The 17,377-nt window shown below is 44.7% G+C and overlaps 4 protein-coding genes and 1 non-coding gene across 7 annotated transcripts; all 5 read right to left on the bottom strand.

Annotated features, from left to right (window-relative positions):
- Nucleotides 1-536: 536 nt before the first annotated feature.
- Nucleotides 537-609, bottom strand: TRNAA-UGC. Its single transcript has one exon. It is a non-coding gene; the product is annotated as a tRNA-Ala (tRNA).
- A 360-nt stretch (nt 610-969) lies between these two features.
- LOC120673161 (pentatricopeptide repeat-containing protein At3g13880-like) lies at nt 970-4,463 on the bottom strand. Of its 2 annotated transcripts, none has more exons than XM_039953882.1 (3): nt 4,103-4,463; nt 1,968-4,009; nt 970-1,873 (listed from the first exon to the last, which is right to left on the bottom strand). In XM_039953882.1, exons 2-3 carry the CDS (start codon nt 3,584-3,586, stop codon nt 1,123-1,125), a joined length of 2,370 nt encoding a protein of 789 aa, XP_039809816.1. In that variant the 5' UTR covers nt 3,587-4,009; nt 4,103-4,463; the 3' UTR covers nt 970-1,122. The 2 variants fall into 2 exon arrangements, with proteins under 2 accessions (XP_039809816.1, XP_039809817.1); XM_039953883.1 differs by having other exon boundaries at nt 1,968-4,235; nt 4,316-4,463.
- Nucleotides 4,464-4,622: 159 nt separating this feature from the next.
- Nucleotides 4,623-9,219, bottom strand: LOC120673162 (serine/arginine-rich splicing factor SR45-like). Of its 2 annotated transcripts, XM_039953884.1 has the most exons (12): nt 8,926-9,219; nt 7,998-8,108; nt 7,427-7,515; nt 6,853-6,899; nt 6,694-6,774; nt 6,444-6,606; nt 6,063-6,303; nt 5,918-5,986; nt 5,475-5,597; nt 5,307-5,379; nt 5,145-5,182; nt 4,623-5,056 (listed from the first exon to the last, which is right to left on the bottom strand). In XM_039953884.1, the coding sequence occupies exons 1-12, from the start codon at nt 9,102-9,104 to the stop codon at nt 4,987-4,989; spliced, it is 1,284 nt and encodes a 427-aa protein (XP_039809818.1). In that variant the 5' UTR covers nt 9,105-9,219; the 3' UTR covers nt 4,623-4,986. The 2 variants fall into 2 exon arrangements, with proteins under 2 accessions (XP_039809818.1, XP_039809819.1); XM_039953885.1 differs by lacking the exon at nt 4,623-5,056 and having other exon boundaries at nt 5,141-5,182; nt 8,926-9,196.
- Nucleotides 9,220-9,968: 749 nt separating this feature from the next.
- On the bottom strand, nt 9,969-10,745 carry LOC120675140 (proline-rich protein 36-like). Its single transcript, XM_039956222.1, has one exon. It carries the CDS (start codon nt 10,743-10,745, stop codon nt 9,969-9,971), a length of 777 nt encoding a protein of 258 aa, XP_039812156.1.
- A 333-nt stretch (nt 10,746-11,078) lies between these two features.
- On the bottom strand, nt 11,079-17,333 carry LOC120673103 (DNA mismatch repair protein MLH1-like). The gene is made up of 16 exons (XM_039953794.1): nt 17,023-17,333; nt 16,393-16,565; nt 16,224-16,296; nt 16,004-16,138; nt 15,713-15,923; nt 15,431-15,579; nt 15,251-15,349; nt 14,711-14,783; nt 14,389-14,521; nt 14,026-14,120; nt 13,841-13,949; nt 13,278-13,437; nt 12,971-13,132; nt 12,496-12,661; nt 12,032-12,180; nt 11,079-11,433 (listed from the first exon to the last, which is right to left on the bottom strand). Exons 1-16 carry the CDS (start codon nt 17,263-17,265, stop codon nt 11,389-11,391), a joined length of 2,175 nt encoding a protein of 724 aa, XP_039809728.1. The 5' UTR covers nt 17,266-17,333; the 3' UTR covers nt 11,079-11,388.
- Nucleotides 17,334-17,377: the final 44 nt, after the last annotated feature.

Here is a 17,377-nt window from a genome sequence, read left to right as displayed (position 1 = left end):
CTAAATCATTTATATTCCACAATCAGTGATTGTGGGAGGATCCACGTATCATAGACAACGATTACATCTAGAGGAGTGCAAATTTCTTCGGTGGCATATAAGGAAATTACCCTGTTTCTATTTTTTTTTCACTCTTTGATTGAGAGCAACATGCATGGTAGAAATCGATTGTTCAGCGACTTACGCAATCCTTGATTGAGAGCAACATGCATGGTATAAATCGATCGTTCAGCGGCTTACACAAAAGAAAAGGGTAAAAAAAGGGCTGGGTCCACGTGTCATAGACAGTCGACAGACCTCTAGAGTACAAGTTTTTTCGGTAGCATATAGAAAAATCGCCCTATTTCTAACTGTTATTTTTTTTTCACTTCTTGATTGCGAGCAACATGCATGGTATAAATCGATCGTTCAGCAGCTTACGCAATCCTTGATTGAGAGCAACATGCATGGGTCGTTCAGCGCCTTACGCTGCTACGCAAAAGAAAAGGAAAAAAAATGTGGAATGCTTGATTGAGAGCAACATGGGGGTCACAATTTGGAGATGCGGGGGATCAAACCCCGTGCCTCTCGCATGCAAAGCGAGCGCTCTACCATTTGAGCTACATCCCCTTCGGTGTCATAGTTCTCAGAAACTAAATTTAATTTACTTAAATAGAACACGGCATTGGAAACAAAAATGTACATCCTGCAAATCGTGGGGTTTTCGTGAACAAAATCCTGACAGAAATATTAGACTCTACAGAGAACTAATTCCACAAGTTCCACTAAAATGAAGATATCATTTGCCTTTAAAAGCTAACACTAATCATCACCCTCTCAAGGCCTCACTCGCTACATCAGTTAAGCACAGACTATTGCTACATGGTTAGGGAAGATCTCAAGATTGGAGCACATATCAAATACTTCATCGCACCTAAAACTCAGGATAAAGGCTCCTGGCCTCCTGTGTACGTGTACTCACAGGTGACCAATGCATAAACTGATTTACGCTAAGATATCTTATAAAATATTTCATCACGGCACAGGTCTTTCCTTTCATGCTATGGCAACTTGTAATGTACAGCGAGTGTCCAATCTACCTTCCTGGACTCAAAACCTATAAAAATTCTATTCTACAGGTCATCACCAGTAATCACCACAAGAACAAGCACCACCTCTGAAGTGATGGAAGCGAATTGCATCTCTCAAGATTATTTCTCTATTCTCACTACCGGATATCAGTTTCATAGTCGAGTGGCAGTCAAGGCAAACTCTCAGGTTCTTCATTACTCGAATTGGTGCTGATTGTGGCAAATGAATCATTCCAAATGCCACAGCTAGTTTCTCACTGTGGCAACCCACCAAAGTTTGCTCCCTGCTAGAGATGTCATTTGACTCTGTGCCAGCATTACCAGTGCTTGCCAGCTTTTCTATCTTGGAAAGCATCTCTGACAGTTTTGTATATATTGCATTGCTCTCTGGATGGGACTTGTCACCAGCAACAAAGGAGTGAACTCCAGACTTCAGTTCAATCCAACTAAGACCAGGTTCTTTCTTTACACGTCGCGCTTTAATCAGATCTCTAGTTTTTGAAGCTAAGGAAAGCTCCCCAGCATCCAGGTACATGTTGTAAAGAATAACATATGATGCTGAGGATGTGGGTTCCAGCTCCATTATCCGATATGCAACAAGTTGAGCTCTCTCTATGTCTCCATGAATACGACATGAGGCCAACAGAGACCGCCAAACGACAGGATCATCATGGAAGACTGAATCCCTTATAAAAGCCTCAGCGTCACCTAGCCTCCCAGCTCGTCCAAGGAGATCAACAACACAAGTGAAATGTTTTATGGCTGGGGCCAGCCCATATTCCTTATTCATAATATCATAATACCTGCATGAGACCATCAAATATGAGATATGTGTAACAAAATAAGTTGCATTGGCAGTTGAATGGATACTCTGATAAAAATGAATGACAAGCTTACCTGAGTCCCTCATCAACCAATCCTCCATGACTACATGCAGTAAGGACACCAAGAAAAGTAATCTCATTAGGAATAACCTTTGCATCCATCATTTTATTGAAAACATGCAAAGCATCCCTTGCACAACCGTGCTGTGCATAGCTTGATATCACTGCAGACCAAGAGACGACATCGCATGATTCCATTTCCTGAAATCTCAGAGTTGCAGCATCAATATCCCCTGACCTAGCATACATATGTATGCAGGAATTCCCGATTACAGTGAACCGGTTAAAACCTGATTTCGTGGCAAGGCACTGGATCTGCTCACCGGTTCTTGCAATAGCCAAACTCGCACATGCATTCATCACGCTCGATATAGTGAAAAGATCAGGTTTCAGTCCACAACATAAGAATGCTTGGAACAATCTCAGTGCCTTCTCGAAAAGCTCATTCTGAACAAACCCTGAAATCATTGATGTCCAGGTGACAATGTCTTGCTTATAAAGAGATCTGAAGCACCTATATCCATCTTCCATGCAACCAGAGTTGGAGTACAGGTCGATGAGCGCACTGCCGATATAGACATCGCCTTGGAGACTGTGTTTGATTAGTTGGCCATGTATTTGTTTCCCAAATTCAAATTCACCAGCCAAGTTACATGCCCGTAGAACACTTGAGAATGTGAACTCAGTAGGTTGCATCCCTCGGCTCAGCAGCTCTGAATACAGGTTCAAAGCTTCTCTCGTGACTTCCTTGCCAACTCCAGCTTCATCCCGACAGAATCCTGCAATCATTGCATTGAAAACAATCACATTCGGGTCTTGCACCGACTTGAAAAGCGCAACAGCATTGCTCAAGGTGCCTTTCTTAGCATACATGTCGATCATTGCGCTTGCTAGAAACACGTCAGTATCCAGCCCAGCCTTCACCACGCATCCATGGACCGCTTCCGCAGAGTGCCCAGCAATATCAACACCAGAAGAAAAGTACTTGATGACGCTCCCAAGCGCGAATGAGTTGCAGCCCATGCCATGCCGGCACATCAGAGTGAACACCTTCAGCATCTCCTCGTGCGCACCAGCCCGGACGTACCCGGAGAGCAGTGAGTTCCAGGAGATGTCGTCATGCTCATCGGAGACATCAAACACACGCCTGGCCTCGTCCATCTCGCCGCACCTAGCGTACATGCTGATGAGCGAGTTGGACAAAAACACACCATTAGAGAGACCTTCCAGAACGGCCAGCGCGTGCACCATCTTTCCAGTCCTCACGTCGCCCGCCCGTGAGCACGAGGCGAGTGCGGCAGCGTACGTGAACCGGTCCGCCTTGACCCCCGCCGCCCGCGCGCGCGCGAAGGTTTCCAGGGAGTGATCTGCGAGGCCGGCGCGGGAGTAGGCGTCGATGAGGAGGTTGAAGGAGACGGAGTTGCGGCGCGGCATTTCGTCGAGCAGGCGAGCGGCGGGAAGGGCGCCCCCGAGGCGGCAGTAGGCAGCGAGGAGGGAGTTGCGGAGAAAGAGGGAGGCGGCGGGGTGGGCGCGCGCGATGTGGGCGTGCACGGCGGCGACGTGCGGCAGCGCTGCGCAGGAGCGGAGCAGGTGAAGGTAGAAGGCGTCCATGGAGGCGAACGGCGGCGGCATCTCGGCCTCCGTCTCCTCCAGGGGAGTGAGGCGGGAGAAGCTTGAACTAGCATTTGAATGTGCTTAATAGCCGTTCGATCAAATTTCGCATTAAGATTGATGCAAGACCCAATTTGTCTTGTGACAATCAATATATACACAAATGTGTGTGCTACCGGTTCCTTTTATATAAGTTGTGCCCTATATGTACACATATATTTGCGTTGAAAAAAATAGGATGACATCAAGACCTAAACAACCTGCCTTTTAGGCACACAAATCCACTCACAGCACGTCAGCACCAGTAAAAAAAACTACAAACAGGTGCTCGGCCAGTTAGCCTCTAATCGCCAGTGCCGGTGGGAGCTCCACACTTTCTCCAACAAACAGGACCTCGACTCCCGTCGATCGAATTGGCGTGTCCCACATATCCTGTGTTTTTCCCTGGAGAAGATCAAGATCGTTTGCAAATTGCACGAATGGGAAGAATCCTTCCACACTACTAGAGCGAAGAGAGTTTTTCTAGCATATCTATACCTATTCAAGCACGTAACTTTTGCACTTAAATTTTTTATTTGATCCACTTTGTGTGATTGACAAGTAGATCTTAATCCATCCTGTATATGAATTGAATCAACCCTCCATATCCATGATTCTATCATGTAAATCCCTACAAATTAACATATAGTCAACTATACATATCCGATACTTATACCAACTTTACTCATAGCAACGCACATACATATTTACCTAGTATAATCCTAAAAGTGTGTTATTAATTAAGGCAGGAGTCGGCTGCCTCTTGTCTGATGTCACCTGGAAAACTTAACATCCGTCCTGGCAGCTTTGTGTGCCGCCGACGAGTTGGCCCATTCCACGCCAAGAACCAGTTCCAAACAGCGCCTTTTGAAGCTGGGCGGCACTCTGCCGCCGACGAGGTGCAGACCACCGTTGGATCACCTTAACTTATGTCATTGGTCGAGACTTGGGAAAGTTGCACAAACAGAATCACATGTAAATAGGAACAAATATGGAGCAACTGGCACAACACAAGGCATAGCACACATCAAACGAAAGCTCAATAGCACTTGACACCAAGTAGCACCGCAAGGTTTAATACAGAAACCTTTAGATCTAGGACTTCTGAGCGGAAACAAGTTGAGAAATTCAAATTACTTCAGTACATGCATCAAGTACATAAGCAAACATAGCAGATAATCGTCTTGAGTACATATCACAAGCCAGAGAGTCCACCAAGCATGTTAAGCAGATCCATCAAAGTATTGCCGTAGGGTTCTCTCATCATCTCCTCGAACCAACACTTGAGCTCACAGCAGGTCACAAGCACAAAGAAACGATACAAGATAGAGTGAAGGGATAAATGGTTTTACCTGCCCAAAACACAATGCCATGAGTTCGTTCTACCTGCGTCTAGGGGAAGGTGAGCTGCTGCTTCGGCTGTCACTAGAGATGCTTCTTCCTCTAGGAGGCCTGCAAAACAAGACAAGATAGTTTCAGTAACAGAATATTCTTGACATACACAGAACACCAGAACAATTGTAAGTACAAAATATGTTACCTTCTAGGGCTGCGACTCCTTGATACCCTTCTTGGCCCCTAAACAAGAGAAGACATTCACATTAATCGCTTATTAGTATTACAGTAGCATGACCAGCAACAGAAGCAAGAATTTAGCATTATTTCCTGAGGCTACAAACACCAGAGCAGCTGTAGCACTCACCTTTCTTGGTGGACTAGGTGATCGAGAATATGATGAGTCCGACCTTCCACGCCTCAATGGAGGTCCTCGACCCCTGCATTATATAAACAAGATTTCACAACTGTCAGCGACTCAGCGTGCAAAAGAGGTACAACCTCCGCTGGAAGATTTGGGCTTCAGATCCACTACCTTCTTGGAGAAATCGATCTAGAGCGGGATCGAAGAGGACGGCGAGGAGGAGGAGAACGACTATAACGACGTGGAGGCGGTGGCCTTCTTGGTGGGCTCCTCAACCGCCTTGGAGGTGGTGATCTAGAGAGAGAGAGAGAAAAAAAAGGAAATGACTGAGCAAAATGGCTAAGCTTGCGCAATAAGGGGAGGACAAAAAAAACCATCAGAACCTTCAAACAGAAAAGAACAGAACCCAAGATACTAAAAACAAGCAGGTAATTGAGCAAATAGCTCGAGAAACCAATCACACGACACGTAGGATAGGTACAAGTGATCTACAGCTTGGAAACATATAATGAAGGACAACATTTGATACATTTCGCACATCAGGGAGGCAATGCTATCGTATTGCAGGGCACTGCACATAGACAATTATTTGAAACGGGCTCAAAGAGACTCACCGCCTCCTAAGAGGCCCAGGGGAGCGTCTGCGTGGTGATGGGCTACCACGACCCCTCCTAGGTGAAGGCCTGTTTTGTTAAAATAGTGTCAGCCTTTCCAGTCACAATACCTTATATTTACAGAATAAATTTAAGCACTGATTACCTCATTGGTGACCTATGCCTTCGTGGTGGAGAAGGAGAACGCCTCCTAAGTGGAGATAGTGGTCTCCTGCGAGGAGGTGTGTCACCACGCCTGACAGGAGAAGGATCAGGGCGGCGACGAATTGGTGGAGAATCAGGACGACGCCTAGGTGATGGGTCAGGTGGACGCCTGGGTGACTCGACCCTTCGATTCGGAGGAGATCGCTTCCGTGGAGGTGAGGCAGGCTTCTTTCGTGGAGATGCTGCAGGACGTATGTAAACAATTAAACCATTATTGAAATGAAACATGCGCGTTCAGAAGAAAAGAAATCCTTGCTAGGTGCAGAATTAACAACCAAAAAATAAGGAATTGTGATTATAGTTAAAAAGCTCAGAAGCTTACATTCCCTAGGACGCTGCTGGGCATCCTTTTCAGCACTGCTAGCACCTTTGTCATTTGGAGGAGCATCTCTTTTTGGAGGGGGAGGAACCTTTGTAGGTGATGCAGCCCTTTGGCGTGGTTGAAGTGTAAATCGCAACTTAACAACATTTCCATCAATTTGACCCTGAACAGATTTTTAGCAGAGCTTGTTGGGCATTTATTTGTTGACCGAAAAAAAAAGACAAAGCTAAGCACAGGGTAGAATGCATACACCATCCATGTAAAGAAGAGCTTTCTCGGCATCAGCTCTCTTCTTGAATTCAACATAACCATACCCGCGAGGAAGATTGACCTAAGAAAAACAAATAATAGGAGTTAAGAGGAGAGCGCCAGGTACAAATTTCCAGAAGATAGCAACTCATCCACTCACCAATCGATCCATTGATAGCTCCACATTAACCACTTCGCCAAAGTTTCCTAAAAGTACAGATAATTAGTTCAGTATATTTTATGGGTTCATTTGGCAACATTTACATCCGATTTTGGATGTAACAGTTTGCTAAATGCATGTCGTCATGTCATGTCAGGCATAACGTTCGTTCAAAAAAAAATGTCAGGCATAACAGTATAATACTACTAGAATCAGCAAAGATTTATTCTGGGTCTTACTATAGCAACAGGAACACACCCCCTGGCTACCAGTGGGAAGATCAGTGTGGTTAATAAATAGCAAACCTAACATGGGTACATCACAAGAAAGCATGGTCGCTGAAGATAATAAATATAGGCTCCAAAACATAACATAGACTTCAATTTGAATACTAAAAAAATGCACACCAACAACAGAGTCTCTAAACACAAAGAGCTCATTCAGGTGACAATAGCACAAGGCAAATTCATGCAAATGCAAACATAAACGTAGTTCCAGTGTCTGAGTCATAGTTCAAAATAACTAAAAATCCTAACACCAAACTTCCAACAGAATAAAGCGCATGTAAGCTCACCAAAAATCTCTTTCAAATGAGACTCATTAACATTCCTTGATAAATGATCAATGCAGAGAACAGCAGACTCAGCAGGAGGAGATGCTTTCCTGAAATCAATAATTACATTTTAATACTCTCGGGCCCAACAGTTAGATGTAGAGGTAGAGACAGAAAAAGGGAGCAAAAAACAATGCAAAGTTAACATTGCCTGCGAAATATACAAAATCTCTGGACATATAACTCCAAACATAGGAAACAAGCAGTAAACACTCCAAAGAAGGTTATATACATGACAAGAACTTACGAACAAGTAGCAACAACATAGCTTCAAAAGAAAATGTATCAGACTCTACTATTGCATTTGCTACCTAACATGAGTTGAGACGTCCAATATAATAGGAATTTTGAACAAGGTTTGTATTATTACCACACTAACATCATCCAAATTTAAAAACTACATTTACTTCGTAAAAAAATAAAAAAAATGATAATAACAACTAGCAAATGAAACAACAAGCTTAGATATATACTTATCAACATAGCAGCAGGGAATTAAAGGAAAAAATATGCAGATACTATGCAAGCATACCTAGGGGGTGAAGCCTTTTTAGGCGGTGGTGATGGTGAACGGACTTTCTTTGAGGGTGAACCTTTTTTAGGAGGTGGTGAAGGTGATTGACCTTTCCTTGCTCCCGATGAGCTGGGCAGACAAGAGTATCCACAAGTAAATGCACTCCAGTTAGAGAGAACCAGATAAGAAACATTATTTCATGAGAAACAGAATTCACGTAGTGTAGCTAGATAAATTTATATGCAAGAAAAACTTTAAATAGCCACAAGCCCGTGTCAACAATAAAACGAACATTGCAACAGGAAGAACCAAAAGCATGAGGCAGAATGAATTCATAAACAAATCATTAAGCTGATTTCAGTAGCAAATGCAGGCCACCCAGGCCTCCGCCACTACAAAATAGCAAAACGGAAAGATAAACAACAAACCCAGAGCAATGAATTTGAACAAAAAAAAGGTGTCCATCTAAATTCAGAATGCAGGGTCCAATATCTAACTTATGTGTCCAGCCTATCACAATCATAATTAGAAAATGAATTAGCTAATAATGGGTACATCTATTACCAAATTTTGGTCCTGTTTGATACTGAGCGAATGCATCCATACCGTTGTGCCACAAGGACTAACTGTATTGAACTCAAAGGAACGCCATAGCCCATAGAGACAGGTATCTGAATCAAGCAGCCTTATACTAAATACTACAGCTGCAGCCACCCCAAGAGTTAGGATGCAGTTACGGAAAGCTCTAGGGTTTCATTCTTTTGATGAAGTGACACTTGAATCACTAAGTTGGAAAAAAAAAGCTGAAACAGCATCAGTTCAGAAAGAACGAAGTATCTCGTTACCCTCGCCCCCAAAACACACTGAACAGAAGGCAAGCAAAATCCAGTAGAGTGTGCATATAGCCTAAAATACGTGGATCCATATCGTGGAGGTGGGGCCTCACCTGCGCTTATGTGGGGGAGGGGAGCGGCTCCGAGACTGGGAGGAGGAGGACGAGAAGGAGCGGGAGCGCGACCGGGAGCGGGACGAGACGGAGCCGGAGGAGACGGAGCGGGACGGCGAGCGGGAGGAGGAGCCCGAGGAAGAGCGCGAGGCGGAGCGGCCGCGCCGAGGCTTCGCCATCGTCCCCGGCGGCGGCGGCGGCGGCCGGGCGGTGTTGGGCTAGGGTTTTGTGAGCGGGTAGGGAGGATCCGGCGGGGTTGGGGGCCCTTGGGGTAGAGATGAGGTGAGAGTTTATGGCCTACGTGGTGGACGGGTGCGATTGGTAGTAGTACTCGTCGGCCCCACCTGCAGAGCGCCCTAAACTTCGGAGACTCTGGGCTGTGTTTAGACGAGGGGAATTGGGGGAGAAAAAGTCACATCAATTATTGTAGTATACTGTAGCACTTTTTGTTTGTTTGTGGTAAATATCGTCCTACCATGACCTAACTAGGCTCAAAAGATTCGTCTCGCAACGTACATCAAAACTATACAATTAGTTTTTTTATTTAACTACATTTAGTACTCCATACATGAGTTATTTGCTATATTTAATGTTTCGATGTGATAGGAGATGTGATGGAAAGCTTGGAAATTTTGTGGGAACTAAACACACCCCTGGACAAGTTGTGTTCTCAACACTCCCAGTCCCAGCAGTGTTGTTCGTCCTGGGGTCTATGCGATGTGTGTGTGGGGGGGGGGGTTGGACAAAATTGGCATCAACCGGTCTGACCAATCGGTCTGGTGCTGTAGCTGATCTGGCAAGAATCCGAACGGTCTGACCGGTGGGTCCGACCGATCTAGAAGGAATCCGGCTATAATTAAAGTTCTTAATAAATTTAGAGTAAAATACACTGGGGGTCCTTAAACTAGTGAGGGTGTGTCAAGTAGGTCCACGAACTCCGAAAATGCAGATTCGGCCTCTTAATCTATTTAAGTGTGTCACTGGAGGTCCAAAACCCCTTTGACCGGTCTGACCGCCTACGTGGCCTGCCACGTCGGTTCTCCTCACTCCCAGCCTCCTCTCTCTCCCTCCCACCCGCCCTCCCCTGTTCCGGCCTGCGGCCGTCCTCCAGCGGCGCCGCCCCTGCCCCCCGGCGGCTCCGCTCCCCTCCCGGCGCCGGGCAGCGAGGCTCCACGGCGACGGGCGAGCGGGCGGCCGGCACGGACGGCAGACCCTCCTTGCGGCTCGGCGGCTTGCGCGCGCGCCATGGCGGCCGGCGGAGAGGAGCGGCCTCGGCGGGCCAAGCGCGATGACGGGCGGAGGACGCGGTAGCCAAGCGCGACGGCAGGCGGAGCGCGCGGCAGGCCAAGCGGTGGCGAGGCAGGGCGCAGAGGTGCGCGCACGGGCGGCCGGCCGGAGCGCCGCGGGCGGTGCGGAGGCGACGGCGGCTCGCCCTCGTCGAGCTCCGCCGGCCTCGTTCCTCGAGTAGCAAGTTGCGAGCTGGAGCGGGAGCGAAGCGGATCCACCGCGCGAGGCGCAGAGCAAGCGGTGGGGGCGCGCGCGGAGCTCTTGGCGGGAGCTAGGGTGGTGCGCGGGACCGCCGGCGGTGGTGCTGAGCAGGTGGCGCGGGACAGGGCGGGGCGGCGCTCGCTGGCGGCCCAAGACAGCGGGGGTGGTGCGCGACAGCGGCTCGGGACGGCGAGGGTGGGGGCCGCGCTCGCCGGCAGCTTGGGACAGCGGCGACGGCGCTCGGGGCGGCCCTGGACGGCGGTGGCAAGGGCAATGCTTGACGGCGGCCTCGGCGCCTCCCCGCGCCAGCCATCCTCCTCCCCGGCGGCCATCCCCACGCGCGACGGAGCAGGGGCGGAGGACGGCCGCAGGCCGGAACAGGGGAGGGGGCGGGTGGGAGAGAGAGGGGAGGCTGGGAGTGAGGAGAATCGACGTGGCAGGCCACGTAGGCGGTCAGACCCGATCAAAGGGGTTTTGGACCTCCAGTGACACACTTAAATAGATTAGGGGGCTAAATCTGTATTTTTGGAGTTCGTGGACCTACTTGACACACCCTCACTAGTTTAAGGACCCCCAATGTATTTTACTCATAAATTTAGATCTATAAACAATATTTTTGCAGAATAAATCTTCCTCACCCTATAAATATAAAAGATCACGACCGATTGAGGATACAACCCAATCGAACCAATCAAATACATTTATCTTTATCGTTTTTACCTTTCTTCCTTGTTACCCTACTTTTCCAATCTCGACATACTGTTCTCCTCTCATCTCCATAACGCTCTAGCTGGGCAACCGAGCCGCGACTTAATACGATCGTGTGTTGGCCCGGCCCGTAAAAGACTTCAACAACTTCCATTCAATAAGTCAATTTGTCCACTGCTCGAACGTTTACAACACAAAATATATACACCACAAAATGTTTCATCAGGGCGTTGTTTTGCCTTCTTTGTAAGTTGTAACTCGCGTAAGCTAACATCTCTCAAAAATCTTGTAAAGCTTCTCCAGAGAAGCAACCTGCATACAAAGTTTAGAAATAACACAGAAAAATATTAGCAACATTGTTGTTATCATTGGCAAAGGCAAATCATACACAAGTAGCAACATTAAAATTCATTTCAAAGCCTCTAGCTATCTATTAACGGAGTATAAGCTAATCTACTCAAAACAATGCAACCCATAGGTGGCCAGGATTAAAAGATTACGCTGTGATACGTCCAAAATAATTTACTGATATTGGCAATTTCAAGAAAATGCAAAACCACTTGCACAGTTGCACTTGTGCTGCCTTGACCCTCCAGAATGCCTCAAGATTGTGCCAAGACATTGCAATTGCAACAGTTAAAAGATGGGATAGTGTTCTCAGTTTCAGAAGTATGCATCAATCTGGACTCTGGAAACATTGATGGAAACAATAGTACATGTACATGAATTTTTAAATCAGGAGTCCGTATTACCAATTTGTTAAACAATTCAATGCCAAGCTGGTGAGAAATACCTAGGAATTAGGTGCGGCAATTAAACCATCCATAGACAAAAGTTCAGCATCAAGAGTCTGCCCATATATAATGGTTTGTATAGTAGAGTCCCAAAACCTTAAAACACAAGAACAAACCTGAACAAATGTTCCGTCTGTTGCCATTGACTTTGGGGGCTTTAGGAAAAGCCGCATGGATGGAAACAAGACATGCTGAATGGTCCACTCTCGTTGGGACCATGCAGTTTCTGCTTCCGCAAGTAGTTCTTGATCAATATCATCTTCATCTGTGGTGCAATTTCCTTTTTAGCATCAATAGCAATTAATATTGATGAAAAGACATGCATATAGTGCTACAATTGAGCCTATGAAAGATGTAGCCTAGCAACATATATCATGCAAATTTTTGTGTGCCAGTAAATTCCATCTCATGTTATCTGAGTGGTTTCAGAATTCAGAGTTATCAACTGGAACAAAGTCCAGGATCAATAATCTCGACAATACATATCTACTAGGGTGTAAACCTTGGCAGATCTTGATTATGTCCTAGCACCAATAGCACGTAAATGAGTAAGCAGAGTACCGATATCCAATAAGATCACCTGTATTATCAACATGTTCACCACTTGCCATGCAATCTTTATTTTTCTTGTACAATTGAATGCCACTCCCAGATGGATTTGGTAGGATGGGAGGATGGAGAGCATAAAAGTTCCCAATTGCAGCAGCTGCCGTCCTGAAGCACTCTTTCTCATCATCCCAAGTAACCTATTGCAAGATTGTAATTGCTATAAATCAGGATTGGCAAGAACTAGGAGAACTGCAGTGTTAAAAAAAGTAAAGAAGCAACACATATTAGGGCTCAAACTGTAAAATAAGTTTTTTTTTCTTTAAGGAAAGTTATGTTCAGATATTTAGTTGCCATATTTACACAAAAAAAACCATTTAAATTTCAAACGCTCAAACAGCTTTGCACGTATTACTTGCCATCTCAACAGGTAGTGCTTAGTCTGATGTCATGCTTGACTTTAAATTAGCATATAGAATGAACTTGATGACTTAATAAGAGAGACCTACATCATTCCCCATAGTCAACAAAAATTCTGGGAGACGATCCATGTCAGGAGTGTACTGATCAAGTACAACTGGAAGCCTAGTCAGGTTTCCATCTTTATCAATATGGATTGAGAAGTACTCATTAATCATCTCGGCGTTTTCTTTCAGTATCTCGGAGTTTACCTGCAAAGAAAATATATTATGTTCGTCACAGGAGCTATGTAACAAGATGGTGGACTTAACTGCAATAAAAGAATTAAGAAATACAAACATCAAATAGACACCTACTACATTAACAAAGAATTGAGCCATTCAGGAAACAACTTACTTCTGCAATTTCCAGTTTCTCCTCATCATTTTCATCACCCATTAGTTCATCATCCTTCAGTGCCATCAGTAGCAGCTCCCGAAGAGGAGCTGGTTCACTCAGCTGTATAGCATTGAAGTTTCCAAAACGGCAGAGTGCTTGCTGGTACATGAGTTCTTTACTGCACCGAATCGAACAATAAACATACCACAGTTCAAAAAAAAACATACAACATGAAAGCAAATGCCAAAATGTCCCGAGAAATAAATAAACAATATCAATCCAATATTTTGAAGTGGTGGCAGTAGTTGCAAGCTTGCAGCTGTTTTTTTTTCCTGAGAACCTTGCAGATGGATGTTACATGCATGGGAAAGCAGTTTTATGTGGTCTGGCATGGCAGTCTGAAGCCCTGAACAACTTAATGCAGCCATGCATACACGTTATCAGCTTATGGGTAGAGTGGAATTGGGTTTCTGGTACCTTCTATGATTCAATTCACAAATTGAAAGTTTTTTTTTTGGCTCGGATAGGACTCTAGTCATATGTGGAAAGGATGAGAGATACAGTAATTCAGTAGAGTTTACCTAACATTTACAACATTGACAAGGTATAAGCGAGTATTGTGCTGTATCAAAGCGAAAACTTCGTCAGCCAGTCCAACATATGTGCAATTCTTAATAACGTCTAACAGACCTGCAGCAATAGATAAAACATCATTCGAGAATAATAGAGGCACTCCTTTCAGTCACCAAAGGCTAAATGAGCTCACCAGGATGGCAGTTGGAATCTACTTCTGTAAGAAGCTCATGACGACTGGATAAATCACAAGCATCTTTTGGGTTTCTTCTTGATCTTACAACATTTCTAGTTGAATCACATAAACATTGAAAAAATCAGATTGTTTGAATTAGCAACCTATGTAGAAATAAGAAAAAGAACTTCCACCGAAACAAGCAACAGCATGTAAACCAAAAATTCCTCACATGATGAAAGGAGTAGAATAGGTGTTTTATAAACTAAAAAGTAGCCATGCATATGAGGGGGACTCAACAAAACAAATACAATATCAAATTCAAATGTGGCAGATAACAAGGATGTTAGATGGTTGCCAGCTTGCTAATTAGGACCATACCTTACAGAAACAAGGTCATATTTCTTTTCATGATTTGAAGATTGCCCATGCCAGTAAGTGTGCAACCTTCCTGATGGATCGCGTGGATCAGTTCTGACCATTTGGCTAACAGGATTTTTTTGAGACTTCATTCCTGCGGTACAAGATGGTTACACTGAGATGATTTGCAGGATGGGGGTAACGGTTTCAGATACTACTAATTTGGTAGCATATAGTGATAAATAATTAATAATGCGCCAACGAAGCATAGGGTATCACTTGAACACATCTAAGCTTAAAAGATAAATTATCCAATATAACTGTTCGTCAACATTCTACATACCAGAGGACATTTTGACCTCAGTACCCTTTTCCTTCTGCATGTTAGCTTGAGTAAGTGCTGAGGGGTTTACTGCCTAAAAAGTATATGGAACAGGATCATCAATAAGCAGAAAAATCACGTTAGGGCTCAACTACATATGCAAATACATCATGCCATGTTTCAAGTATAAGAAAGACTGTTATAAAAATAACAGAAAATGAACACCATTGAGTCATTGACTATCACCAAATCATATGCAATAGAAAACGATATATCAGATAAAGAGGGAGGCTTGAATCAAGTTCTATACTTGTGTTTATAGGCAAGGGTTACATGGTGGCAAATCATGTTTCCAAGAAAACATTTATGAACAATGGTGCCCAAGTATGGAATCAAAAGCCATCGAACAGATAATATGGTAACCTTGATGGGCTATCACCCAAAAGCACCACATAATATTAACCTTAACAATACACATTAACACATACAATATGGGTATAAATAGTACAGGTAGGTAAACATCAATGAAGATATAAGATTGCTAATTAGCCAATTAATCACCTGAGTTTGGAATATCCTTGTGGTATTAGAATTCCTCAGCTTTTCCTCAATAGTATTTTTAATAATTTCAATAATACGCTCTTGATTCAAGAGGCTAACCTGAAAACCAAAGATTCACAAAAGTATTCAGCCATTTGTTATCTAACAGGAAAAATCTTAGAAGGATGTTTCGAAATGCACCTCTTTCTTGGTTGGGTGAATATTGACATCAATGTGTTCTGGTGGAAGATTGATGGACATGTATATGAAGGGTTTGGATGCTTGAGGTAATGTTGCAGAGTACACAAATTCAATAGCTCTTTTTAGAGAAGTGCAGTCTACAAGCCTGCCTGAGGAGTAATATGAAGACACATAAATGATAAAGAAGATCCCCAAATTGCAGAAAAATTTTCAAATCTAGTTTATTGATGAATAGTATCTCCGTCGAAAAAAATCATTAGTGCTATTCTTGCATATTTCTACCATTTATGAAAAGGATCATCGTGATCTTCTTTGCCACATAATTTGCACTTGATATGTAGCCATCCATCTTGAAGACTGCATCTCCAGCATTCTCATCTGAAACCTCTATTTCCATCAGATCACGAACGACAGAAGCCCCATAGACATTCCTTATAGCATCCAGCCTAGAAGATGTGCTCGCACTATGCACATCTGCTCTATTGGCTCCATGCTGTGACAGAAGAAGCAAACGAGGCCATATTCAATCTGACGGCTGATGATATAAAAAGGAAAAATATAGGGATATTTAACCTTTCTGCAGGAGAAGTTCACGTTGATGTGATGGACTGCAAACCGACTAATGAAGTCCACAATCTTGGGGTAGTCATCATTGGAGTTCTGCAATGTTTTCCTACGAGCTACCATATTGTAAAATAAATTTTCCACCTGAAGAAAATTATGTTTTATCAAAATTACAAAGCTTATCCAACAATATTAAAGAGACAAGAAATAGTACTTCACGCGAACTAACCATGACTTGAGTTCCTTTAACCGCAGCACAGGGTTTTGGCTCATTCTCCATTACGCCATCTTTATAAGAAACGCTGCGGGGGGGGGGGGGGGGGGACATGACAAAACTTATCAGCAACATATATAGAATGCAGCAGAATCATGAAATTTCAAACTTTTCATGAACTAACCGGTAGCCATGAAGTTGTCCCTCTGTTATCGTCGTCACAGTAGCATGGCCGACATAAGTCATACTGGCCAAGGCCTCCCCTCTGAACCCCATAGACTTTATTGTCTGTAAATCCTCATATGCGGATAACTTTGAGGTAGTATGCCTTTCGCACAAAATTGGCAAATCCTCAAACTACGAGAGGAAAATAAGTTAGTTATACAGATAGTTGTTCAGTGGCCCCGTAATAAGGATAAATTAATGTACTGATCTTATAATAGGGAGCAGGCCCCACGAAATGCAACAAACCAAACCTGTGGTTCCATACAGTACAACATATAGCATCCAAAATTATGTCCTCGTAATTTATTAGAATTTGCAGTCGCGAAACGCTTAATAGAGACAAAGTATGCCGTCGCATTTTGTTCCCGTGACACTACATGCGTGCTTATTTCATTGGTAGGGAAATGGACTTTGGTGGAAAATAAATACATTTTCAATTTATCAAAGCACAGAACCAAAATTTCCTAATCCTTCCCCGTTCACATGCTTGGCAATTCGTCGATTCCACAGAATAGGGGCACCATACACAGTCCACCACACTAACCATTCGACAGGAGATGGGGGTGGGTTTAGGGTTTAGTGGGCATACCCGGATGCCGTGGCCATCGTCGGAGACCTGTATGAGCTTGAGTCCTCCGTCCTTGACGGTTACGGAGACGGTGGAGGCGCCGGCGTCGAGGCTATTCTCGACGAGCTCCTTCACCGCCGACGACGGCCGCTGGATCACCTCCCCGGCCGCGATGCGGTTCACCACCGACTCCTCCAGCCGCCGGATGCGGGGAGGGTCCGCGCCGCCCCCGCCGACGCGCGGCGACGGCTCATCGACGTCCATGCCCGCGCGTGGGGGACTGAGTGCAAGCTGCTGAGAAAATGGGGACGGCGGAGGGTTTGGTCTTTGGATTTCGCGCGCGATGTATTTAAGCTAGAGCATAATACTAGTTGTG

This window comes from Panicum virgatum, chromosome 5N, assembly GCF_016808335.1.
Source record: "Panicum virgatum strain AP13 chromosome 5N, P.virgatum_v5, whole genome shotgun sequence".
Lineage (NCBI taxonomy): Eukaryota > Viridiplantae > Streptophyta > Magnoliopsida > Poales > Poaceae > Panicum > Panicum virgatum.
The sequence above is the reverse complement of the archived record's forward strand: the minus strand, read 5'-3'. Positions and strand labels throughout refer to the sequence as shown.